Raw genomic sequence first — 11,653 nt, 5'->3', positions numbered from 1 at the left:
TACGGAAAAAAACCGAACGAAAGTGGTGGGACGAATATTGACCGGCGAAGACTACCAACTGCTCCATTAGGAGTAGAGATTGGTTGGTTCGATTTTTTTTTGCGTGGAGGGAACTACCTGGGAGGTGGGAGGGAGTACAAAAATAAACCGTCTCAGCTGAGCAGGAGGTGGGAGCAAGTACCAAAGAAGTACCAAAAAAGACCGGATGAGGTGGGACGAAAATAAAACCCGGAACGCGACCTACCAACTGAGACATTAGGAGTAGAGATATTAACAAAAGTGCAGATCCCGTCCCACTCTTCACTTTTTGACAAAAAACTTCCGAATAGCAATCTTGTTGAGTGATCTCGACGGGGTTCGATCGGCATGGCGTGTCGTTCCTCCAGGAGTGGGTGCTGAGAGGAAGGATGGCAAACCTTCATTGTCAATCGGCCGGAGCTGCATCGTCATTTGGATCAGAGCATGAACGAAATCGAGATGGTAGAGGTTGAGGAATTTGTAGGACGTGAGGGTTTAGGGTGGGCATCACGAGAACTCACCCATATCTTGGGAGACGGCAGACCCGAGGTGCAGTCGTGTTCGTGCTTCAGGGGCTGCCACGTGCTGTCCTCGCCGCCATCGCCTGTCGATGCCACTTCAGCACCACGAGCATGTGACTGAGGGACGAAGGAAAGAGAAGGGAAGGAAGCGAGCTAATGATGTACCTATGTTTGGTATGTAATACCCTCCATTAAGATTAGATATTTTCTTAAAATTGGTTATTTTGTTTCCTAATTAATGTGATTGAGCAATTTAAAGTAAGGTTAATTAATTTAAATTTGATATTTAAAGATTGATCGTGATTGATTCTTTCACATAAAGACATTACTAAAAATAACTTGCACCAGCATGGAAAGTTATGATCCGTTAAGATTTTTTTCGTTGTGTGAGAGGGTGACGTGAAACTAAACCGATGGGGTGGGGGAGGGACGAAAAAAAACCAGCGAAATAAAACGGATGGGAGGTGGAAGGAAGTACCAAAGAAGTACAAAAAAAACCGGATGAGGTGGGACGAAAATAAACTCGAAACGCGACCTACCAACTGAGACATTAAGGCATTAGGAGTAGAGATTCACTCAAAAGGGCAGAAACAACCCCGCCCCCGCCTCGGCCGCGTCTAAAACCCTAGCTCCCGCCGCCGGCGAGCAACGAGATGATGGATCCGCGGTGGCGCCCGACGGTGAACGAGCGGGAGTTCATCGAGCAAGCCCTCCAGTCGGACCTCCGCGTCGACGGCCGCCGCCCGTTCGATTTCCGCAAGCTCAAAATCGCATTCGGAAGGTACCTTGACTCAGTCCCCTCCCCATCCCTTCCTTTGAGCTAGGGAACGTTTTTGCCCGCGCATCAATGTTTGGCTGAAGTTGCTGTTGGAATCTGTAGGGAGGATGGCTCGGCGGAGGTGGAGCTCGGCGAAACGCGTGTGATGGGTTATGTGACTGCCCAATTGGTCCAGCCGTACAAGGACAGGCCTAACGAGGGCACGCTGGCCATATTCACCGAGTTCTCGCCCATGGCTGATCCTGCCTTTGAGCCGGGGCGACCTGGGGAAGCAGCGATTGAGTTGGGCCGTGTCATTGATCGTGGCCTAAGGTCTCCAGATGGCTGTTTGGTAGTTCTTTTTTTGTCAAAGAGTTTAAGTGTGGAGTTTAATGAGGATTCTCGGTGGTGTCACAGGGAGAGCAGAGCCGTGGATATGGAATCCCTGTGTGTTGTTGCAGGGAAGCATGTCTGGTCGGTGCGTGTTGACCTTCACATTTTGGACAATGAGGGGTATGGGTTGTATATTTCCTACTGATGTAATTAATGAGTTAATACTTCTGGGTAGAGCGCTAACCGCGTGAAATGATATGGACGTTTCTCAGGAATCTCATTGATGCAGCTAACATCGCTGCATTGGCAGCTTTGTCTACATTCCGGAGGCCTGAATGTACGGTTAGTGGGGATGATGGTCAGCAAGTTACAGTACATGACTCTGAGGTAGGCATATAAGGTTATATTGTATATTCTCTTGCTTACACATTCCTCGAAGTTCTAGCCGGACCTACAAAGCACCACATTCTCCAGTTTGCTGTGTCGCTATAATGAGAAGTACCAAATATACATGACTTGCGGAGCTTCCTGTATATGTACTCACAAAAACAACCCCATTATTAACTATCAGATGCTGGTCCTGTCGTTTATACTGCCATCAAATTTATCTTATGTTCTATCTTTATTGTATTTTACAGGTCAGGGACCCACTTCCCCTAACAATTCATCATCTCCCCATAGCTGTCACCTTTGCATATTTTGGTGACGGTAATATCATGGTATATTTCAATATTTCTGAACATGAAAGGTGTGTTATTAGCAATCATCCTGTTGCTCTCTTCTTCTGACAGTCTTTGGCTATATTCCTGTATGTAGGTTATCGATCCAACGTACAAGGAAGAAGCTGTTATGGGAGGAAGGATGACAGCTACAATTAACTCGAATGGTGATGTCTGTGCCATTCAGAAAGCTGGTGGAGAGGGTGTCATGTCAAGTGTTATCATGCAGTGTTTAAGGATTGCTTCGGTTAAAGCTGCTGATATAACAAGCAAAATAAAGAGAGAGGTGAGTCAAGTTGCATCACTAATATGGCATTACGATTTGGATATCTGCTTTAATGTTCTATGAAATATGAAACTATAGCAGGGGTTCTGAATCGGGAATGCAGTTCATGAACTCTATAATTGAAGATCAAAACACTAAGCCAAAAGCCACCCACAAAGTTCTATGCTGAAGATCCCTGTGTAGCATAAAAAGGGAAACAAAAAGATGATAGGAAAATAGAAAGTTGACATTGTGCTGGTCAGCCATGTGGCCACTAGAAAGCATCGATATGGCGACATTGGTCGTGTCCTGTTGTGGTACATATGGAATACAGGGATCACTGGGATATGTGGAGATACGTGTATCCCCAAGTATCCTCTTTTTCCAATATTAAATAATTAAAATAAATAGGGATAGGCTGGGACACTGGGCAGATATGGCTGTGATAATGGGCAGGGAGGGAGATGGGAATGGTGGCCATTGGCGAGAAGAAGATCCAGTCTGGGATGAAGATGGGAAGGTGGCTGCCAACAAGGAAGAAGCTCTGGGCAGGGAGAAAGATGGAGACTGCGGCCGCCAGGGAGGAAGATTCAAGCGGATAGGCTGGGACACTGGGCAGATATGGCTGTGATAATGGGCAGGGAGGGAGATGGGAATGGTGGCCATTGGCGAGAAGAAGATCCAGTCTGGGATGAAGATGGGAAGGTGGCTGCCAACAAGGAAGAAGCTCTGGGCAGGGAGAAAGATGGAGACTGCGGCCGCCAGGGAGGAAGATTCAAGCGGAGAGGAAGATGTTGACAGAAGCTACCGACGAGCAAGAAGGTACATGCGCTGGCGCAGTCGTTATCTCCTGTTCTGCAGCGCTCGAGCAGCTAGAGCAAAGGGAGGCAGAATGAGAATGGGTACAGGTGGAGGAACTGACTTAGTCTAGGGTTTTCTGAAACTGGGCCTTATTACGTATCCACCTGCTCAAAGTCCTTCATTAATGAAACTGAGACAACATGTATCCAGTACTCTCAACTTAAAAAATCTCCCGTCGAAAAATTATCATTTAATCTTTATTACATGATATTTATCTTTTTAAATATTTATATACCCTGCCGTATCCCCGTGTCCGTATCTCCATATCGGTGCTTCTTAGGATGGCACTGCCATTGGTGCCATGGGCCTGGTTACCACACCCATCTGCTACCAAATTGACCCCTATCTTGGCCTCTTGGTGGTTTGTCTCAAAGTAGCAAATCAAACCCTGGATCAGTCCATCAGCATGTGTGTTGAGTGGCTCTCTGAATGAGCCAGGTGCCTAGAAATTCTGTGACTTTCTGAACCTTGTTCTATTTTGACGATCATATATGCATGTTATTCTAAGGATCAAACCCATGTTATTCTTTTTTTTTTCAGGTCGATGATTACACTACTGAAAAGGCATTGCAGAAAGTAAAGCGTACTCCAGCATTAGTGGCTAAAAAAGTTAACGTTCCTGATGTAACTATGGAGGAGAGCACTCATAGTGCATTGGAAAACCAAGCCTCGAAGGCACCCAATGATGGTCAGCAGATAAGCAAAGGTGATGATGATCATCAAAATATAAAAAGGATTCCTCCCTTGACTGTGGACCGAACCGTTAAACACAAACAAACATCCACATTCGTTGGTGGCCCATCAAATTGGTAGCTACTGGAGTGCTGCACCTTTCTAAATGTGTGCATTAGATAGTTGCTTGATATAAGTTTTGCCAACCACCCTGATTTTTGCATTGTAGGGATCCATACTCCAAAGGAGTTTCGTTAAGCTCCCTCAGAATCTCTCAGTTTCCTGGTACTGTGAATTTTGTTCACCTGTTATTTTCATTTTTTTTCTAGTTGCATGATCTGAGTGCTTACTATCTACAATGAATTTCCCGAACATTGGGTTCATGCTTCAGCTTTCAATTATAGTCTTCACTAGCCATGAAATATGCTCTATAAAAGTGCTGAAACATGTGTTACATATGCTAAGCATGCTTTGGCGGAGTTATTCTCCATGGCGAAGTGAGCCAATAAAATCATTAACATGACATGATTCTTTTTCATTTTTTGATATGTATATATGTCTGTCTTGTTCCGGTCGACCAATATCCTTCTAGTTGGTTCTTTTTTGTTGAACATGCCTGTTTCCGAGAGAATGTACCAAACAAAGGCATGTTACATTCTCTATTCCCATGGAGGTTTTTAAAAAAGTTAAACCGTCAGCAGAACTATTGCATGTTTTTACTGTAGAAAACTATTGTTCACCTAACTGGACAAGAACGATTCTTTGATATGACACACATACCCATCCTTCTCAATTCTGGAAATTTCCTTGGAATATGCAGATCCGCCAGCTATACCAAATGACGGCAAGCATGAGGATACCAAGCCAATGTTGACTGAATCTAATCCAGAGGTGAAAAGCGTGTTGAATTCTGGAACGGCTGGAGAGTCGGATGAGGTCAAGGAAAGCAGATCACCTAAGAGTCTAATAGATGCTGTCAAACCAAAACACAGAAGGAAGAAGAAACAACATGGCAATAGTTAGATTGACTGTAACCTACAGGTCTTAATTCCATGATGGTTGTAGACACAATTAGTTAGCTTTCTTATTCTATTGACGGTGCACATGCTACAGCGTTACATTATGAGATTTTAAGCAACGACTAATAGTGCTCTCTTTTGCTACGCCACCATTCCTGTAGTTTTCAGTTACATATTAACATATGTGCTCTGGAGGCAGTCAATGGAACATCTCTTTAGGCAAAACTTTCCTGATTGAAGGACCTTCATAAGGGTGGCGGGTCATCATTCTCGGGTTCTGGTGGACTGTCCTATGTATTTTTCTTTTTGAAACAGGCAAAGTTTGCTTCAACTCTTTCCGGTCATCCCCCCAGCCCATGAACAGAACAACTAGATAAACTAAAGGGCATGCAACAGAATTGTTAATTAACGGAAAACATGCCATCACATGAACAGAACACATACTCCCTCTGTACCGAAATACATGTCGCTGGAGTAGCTGAAGTTTAGCTACTCCAGCGACATGTATTTCGGTACAGAGGGAGTACATGCTATAGATGCGAGTAAATCAAACCATCTAAGTACATATGAAAGTCTTCACAGAATGAACAAAGTACAACACTTGGCAGAAATCTAAGCAGTGGAAACAGAATGAAAGTACTCAGTAGTCTTCGCACCAATCACAGAGAAAGAAGGAGAAATTCTTCAGATCTCAACAGATTATAGAAAGTATAAGTGAGCGAGGAATTAGAATTCGTTGCTTAGCGAAGACATAGAGATTTGTTTACCCCAGTTCAAACTCCCGACACGGTTCAACGTCTGGGTTGAAGAGGCTGAGCCACAATTGTGAACACACAAGTCTTTGCCTTGTTCTCCGTGAGCTAAGTTCCTTGAACTCACCCAATCACCCGTGATAGATCTTGCGGTGATCTTTGGATCGCTACGTACTTGTTCTTTGACGAATCCACATGATGGATGCTCTTAAACAACGCCAACCGTCTAGAGGATGCGCAATCCTCAAGAGTAGCACGTCCAAGCTAGGCTTTGATTGAGTTCTTCGTTGATGCTCAATAACAGTTTTAGTTCTTAGGCTTTGCGGGTTTTCCTCACTTAGGACTCCTCGTGTTAGTGCCAGGAAGGGTTTCTCAGACAACACTTGTCAAATCACGCGGATCAACCAACCAAAAAGGATTGAGGTAGGGGGCTATTTATAGTTGGGGAGCAACCGAAGATGACTGATATGACCGTTGGGGGCACATTCACTAACATACACACAATAGGTGGCTAACGGTCAAATTTCATATCATAGCATATGTGGACTGACTTGTGGGGCAAGACATCCAACTCCTACACAAAGACTTAACCTTGGTGTCCGAAGACTTAACTTTGACTCCAAAGCTAAACGACTCCTCGATCAAGTGGGACGACTACCAGGTGCCAAAGAATGCTCACATGCGTCGTCCCCATGTGACCAATGAAACAACCACCATGGACATCGATGAAGGAAACTTCATGGCAAGGTTGCTTACCTTCAAGGCATTAAATATGAGTCTATCTTTGTCTTGAGCAATTGGATAAGCTTAAGTTAGTGGTTTTAGCCTTGATCTATCTGCGAGAGTGGCGATAGTACACACGAGCTCGCGTGCTCCTGGTAAACGGACCAATGGTGCAGCGTGCACATGCGGGTGACAATAATGGATCGTGGAAATACGGTGTGGGTTTAAAAGTGTAGGTAGTTAATATACAGGCCTTGGTCGGTACAGCGGGGTTATGGGCACGGCGTTAAGTGACGGGAATTGACGAATCGTTCCATTGGGACAGGATGGTTGGACTGCATGTACCATCCGATTTGTACAGCTCTCTCCCTACTCATCTCCCACCCCCGCCCCGCCAACAAACAAAACACACACACACACACACACACACCAGTAGACGCACGCGCGGACGCATCGCCGGGGCCGTCTTGCTTGCAGTTGCTCGCGCGCACCTGCCGGCCGCCACTGGCCGGCGAGGCCGCTTCACCCGCGTAGAAGCGGAAGAGAGCGGAGCAGGAGGAGCATGTGGCGACCGACGGCCTCGGCGCGCCGGACCTCCGACCGGCCAAGGACCGTTGCTGGGGTTCGAGCGCCGCCTCTGGGACAACCTATCTTGGGTGTTCCTCTTTAAATGTTTCCCGCAAAAAAAAAAGAACCTATCTTTAAATGTGTTCTGCTCAGCTCATTTCAGGAAGAATTGCCCTTTAATACAAGTTTTTCTTCTTTGTTATCCCTAGCAGTGTTATGTAATTGACAACGTGTTATCTTCATGAGCTGAAATATATGACGCTTTTGGCGCCTTTCTCTGTTAAAAAAACATGGGGGTCTGACAGGAAGATGACATCTTAAGCGGTTTTTTTTTTGGCAAATAGCATCTGATGCGTTGTAGTAGTGTGTACTGATTATTATCTACATTGGCAATATTTTGAAAATGTCTTGTAGTGGTCCATGACATTCGTGAGCGAATTTTTTTCTCTATAACATGACAAGTTTGAAAGAATTTCTATGGGCCACACAACAAAATTCTGACATCATCTTTCCCATCACATGGCCAATTTTAGGAAAATTTGTAACTATGACACAACAATTTTACGAATTCTGTTTTCTAAATCACAGCAACATCTTGAAACAAAATTATAGTTATCTCATGGCAATTCTCGAAACAAATTGTGTTTACTAATCATGGCAAATGTTAAAACAAATAGTATACGACCATGACACCTTAATATATATGTGAGGCCAGGTTCCAAGTCGCTAGTGGGGCCAGGAATATGAAATGAGATTCCTGCAGTTCGTTTATTCTCGACGCGGTTTTGTGTGATTGTTTAGGGTGGTGGCACACACATGTGCATTGTACATTTGTTCCGAGTACCTTTTCCGCTGTAAAATGAATCCCCACATGTTGCAGAAAGTTGTTTTTCGAACCGTGAGTTTTACAAGCGGGAGCTTGACAGGCATGCCATGTTGGCAAACTATGGGCCAGATTGTGGGATGGGCGCATCTGTCCGCATGATGCAGTTGAAACTTCAAAGACGACAAGCTTTACCCAGGAGGAGCTCCCCGCTCGCGGTGTTTGATGAACCCGAGTTTCGCGGCGCATACTGTTAGCACCCCCTTCAATGCCATTTGTCCAGTGCTTAATGCTTCGAATTATCATAATTTACATTTTATGAAACAATGCAGCATGAATTCATGTGTGGCCAAAAGAAACCTCGCTGGGACAGGATATTCGGGATGTTCAACAAGCAGAAACTCCGGTACGACTTGTGCGAATGCTAAAAGGTAAGTGAGCCTACAAAGTGTGATGCACAGTATCGTGACTGGGATGAACATGCAAGGCTTTTCACATCATTTCCATTTTCCAGTTCATGGAGGCGCTGATAGTGGACGATGGCTGGTGCCTTTATGAGGCATTGAAGGCAAAAACTCTGTAGGTGATGGACCCAATGTTGGCGTCGGCCCTGATTAGGCAAATGATAAAGAAGCACACCCGGACCAGCAAGCTTATTCTACACAGCCTATGCCGATGTCTTTGTGAATTATTTCCGGACTAGCGTTTTGCTACTTTTTCATGGACATAAACTCTGGGGTACATCCCAGCTGCAGCAGGTATTCCCTAGTGTTTTTGTTCTGGATTCTATTTCCGTGCTCAACAGGCAATTTTCTAGTACTGATCAACAGCACAAATTGAAACACAGTGCTGACAATGGGTTGGTGTCATGCTCAAGACTCCTCCCAACACCTGTAACTACCACATCTAGCCCGGCTTGGAACCAGTGGCGGAGCATGGCAAGCAATCAGAGAGATTTTCAATCTAAAAGCGCAGTTTCTATGTTGTTGAGAAAAAACCAATAGCAAAATTACATGGTATTCCAACATATGTTGCTCCTTCCATCCTTTGGCAGCTTGGCTCATCGACGGCCGTTGACTCATCCTCTTGGCAGTTGCGTGCAACAGCACGAGACATTCCGTGAAGATGCATCAGCAAGCCGCCGGTGAATCCATCTACTGCCAACAGATGCGGCAAGCAGCCGGCGAACCCATCTAATGCAGCCGCAAGCAAGAATTCCGTGCATATTTAGCAGCAAGCAGGAAGCTGCTCGTACTACAATCAATCAAGCTGCATGGATGGAGTAGCTAGCTAGCTCTGCACACATGAAAAAGTGTATCTCGTTCCAGTACCTGTGAATGTGTGTGTCTCAATCGCATGGCAAGAGTATTAGCCTGATATGTGACGGACATCGAGCCTCTGTTTGTGTCGTATGACTTCAATATGGTCTAATCTAGCAAGAACTACTATTACTTCGCAGCTACCTGGTGTGCCCCAGTCGCAGTTGCAGTCGACGTTCACGGGTCGCCCGTTACGTACCATCTTGCATGTAAAGCGTGACCAATGGCACGGATCGGTCCAGGATGTGGTCGCTACCTCCAGCAAATGGCCGTCCGTTATGCACGTGGGTCTGCCACCACCCATATGGCCGAAAAATAAGGATCTAAGGAAACCTATACGCCCGACAATACCTGGCGCAGCTCATATCACGAAGGAAACGAGCGCCTGGCGATTCCGAGAGCGTGCGAGCTCGTCCGCGCTTGCAAATTTTCGTATATACCTAAACACTAGACTCCTTCTTTGTCTTCTAAAACATTCAGACAATTTTTGACGTAGAACACGTACGTGGGAGAACCTGTCATCACAATTGCTTTGCAGATGAACGAAGACAGAGCTGCATTCTACAAGTGTAGCTTCACCTGTCCTGACAGTCGCTTTGCAGATCAACGGAGATAAAGCCGCATTCTATAACTGCAGCTTCATTGGGGTGCAGAACACTTTAAGTGATCTTGTTGGGCGACATTTCTATTAGGGATGCAAGCAAAGGCGGGTCTATGTGTTAGTCTGAGCGGACCATGCCCCCCCTCCCTCCATCTTTGAACCAAGTCGTGAAGAATTTTTTTTGGAGGGCTTACATGGATTATTTTGGCCTTTGCCCCTCCCAAACACCCATTTGATGTAAGATCGAGAAGGGCTGTATGGGTCTAAGATCCGACCCGTCCGACCAAGGTCACCAATTGGCAAAGAACAACAATGACCTGGTGATTGCTTAGGAGGTCGCCCGACTGCTCGACATATATTTCTTTGATGATGGTTGGGTGGAGGCTCAGCCTCACTAGTCAGGTAATTTCTTCCAACTATCTCTCAAGGTATAAGTATTAGAACAGTAGCATAACCATGAGATGATAACACTGCAGATAAAGTATCTTAGTGAGTAGATTCAGATTTAGTTCTTCTTTTCTGTCAGGTTGGTAGCCTATTGCACTACATCTTGATCTCAACATCTGTGAGAGTGCATCTTGATGTAATAGAATTAATGATTTGATATCCCATCGACATTTGATATTTAAGGCATTTTCATCTTGATTTTAGAACCTTTACTGTAATATTTTTTTTTTCAAAAAGGAGGTTATCCCCCGGCCTCTGCATCGGAACGATGCATACAGCCATATTATTGAACAAGTAAAAGGTTCAACAAAGTTGAGGGAGTCCTGGATTTGGGGGTATCCGAACGGCCGGACTATATACATCATCCGGACTATTGGAGCGTAAAGATACAAGACTCAAGACTCCGGCCTGTGTCCGAATGGGACTCTCCTTTGCGTGGAAGACAAGCTTGGCGATCCGGATATTATATTTCCTTCCTTGTAACCGACTCCGTGTAAACCCTAGCCCTCTCCGGTGTCTATATAAACCGGAGAGGTTGGTCCTTCGAAGGCCGATCACAATTACAATCATACCATCATAGGCTAGCTCCTAGGGTTTAGCCTCTACGATCTCGTGGTAGATCTACTCTTGTACTACTCATATCTTCATTATTAATCAAGCAGGAAGTAGGGTTTTACCTCCATCGAGAGGGCCCGAACCTGGGTAAACATTGTGTTCCTCGCTTCCTGTTACCATCAGCCTGAGACGCACAGATGGGGACCCCCTACCCGAGATCCGCCGGTTTTGACACCGACATTGGTGCTTTCATTGAGAGTTCCTCTGTGTCATCGCTGTACGGCTTGATGGCACCTTCAATCGTCAACAACACGGCCCAGGGCGAGAATTTTCTCCCCGGACAGATCTTCGTGTTCGGCGGCTTCGCACTGCGGGCCAATTCGTTGGCCATCTGGAGCAGATCGACAACTACGCCCCTGGCCACTAGGTCAGGTCCGGAAACTTGAACTACACGGCGGATATTCGCGGAGACTTGATCTTCGACGGATTTGGGCCTGCGCCAGGAGCACTGAACAGCCACGATGAGCACGGCTTAGACCTGCTGTCGGACGATGCTCGGGATATCACCCCTGCAGTAGCCCCGGATCTAAATCCGGAGCAGGTTGCGTTGCCTAAGGACGGAGGGGTGGACCCCGCCCCGCAGGCCGCATACTCATCGGCGGTGGAGCCGAACACAGGTCTCACTCCGTGGAAGCCTGTAA

At 45.9% G+C, this 11,653-nt stretch overlaps 1 protein-coding gene across 5 annotated transcripts; it reads left to right on the top strand.

Annotated features, from left to right (window-relative positions):
* Window positions 1-1,101: 1,101 nt before the first annotated feature.
* LOC123136496 (exosome complex component RRP45A) lies at window positions 1,102-5,416 on the top strand. Of its 5 annotated transcripts, none has more exons than XM_044555881.1 (9): window positions 1,102-1,320; window positions 1,420-1,629; window positions 1,714-1,809; window positions 1,902-2,016; window positions 2,268-2,348; window positions 2,446-2,634; window positions 4,015-4,180; window positions 4,376-4,431; window positions 4,967-5,416. In XM_044555881.1, the coding sequence occupies exons 1-8, from the start codon at window positions 1,193-1,195 to the stop codon at window positions 4,402-4,404; spliced, it is 1,014 nt and encodes a 337-aa protein (XP_044411816.1). In that variant the 5' UTR covers window positions 1,102-1,192; the 3' UTR covers window positions 4,405-4,431; window positions 4,967-5,416. The 5 variants fall into 5 exon arrangements, with proteins under 5 accessions (XP_044411816.1, XP_044411813.1, XP_044411815.1 ...); XM_044555878.1 differs by having other exon boundaries at window positions 4,015-4,283; XM_044555880.1 differs by having other exon boundaries at window positions 1,420-1,809.
* The last annotated feature ends 6,237 nt before the right edge of the window (window positions 5,417-11,653 follow it).

This window comes from Triticum aestivum, chromosome 6B, assembly GCF_018294505.1.
Source record: "Triticum aestivum cultivar Chinese Spring chromosome 6B, IWGSC CS RefSeq v2.1, whole genome shotgun sequence".
In the NCBI taxonomy this organism is placed as follows: Eukaryota; Viridiplantae; Streptophyta; class Magnoliopsida; order Poales; family Poaceae; genus Triticum; species Triticum aestivum.
This window is presented reverse-complemented; position numbering and strand designations above follow the sequence as displayed.

Coding starts and splice junctions, on each gene's coding strand:
- LOC123136496 (XM_044555877.1), top strand. CDS start 1,193: ATGATGGATCCGCGGTGGCGCCCGACGGTGAACGAGCGGGAGTTCATC. Junction 2,349..2,445: donor TTGGTGACGGTAATATCATG/GTATATTTCAAT, acceptor TCCTGTATGTAG/GTTATCGATCCAACGTACAA. Junction 4,432..4,966: donor CAGAATCTCTCAGTTTCCTG/GTACTGTGAATT, acceptor TGGAATATGCAG/ATCCGCCAGCTATACCAAAT.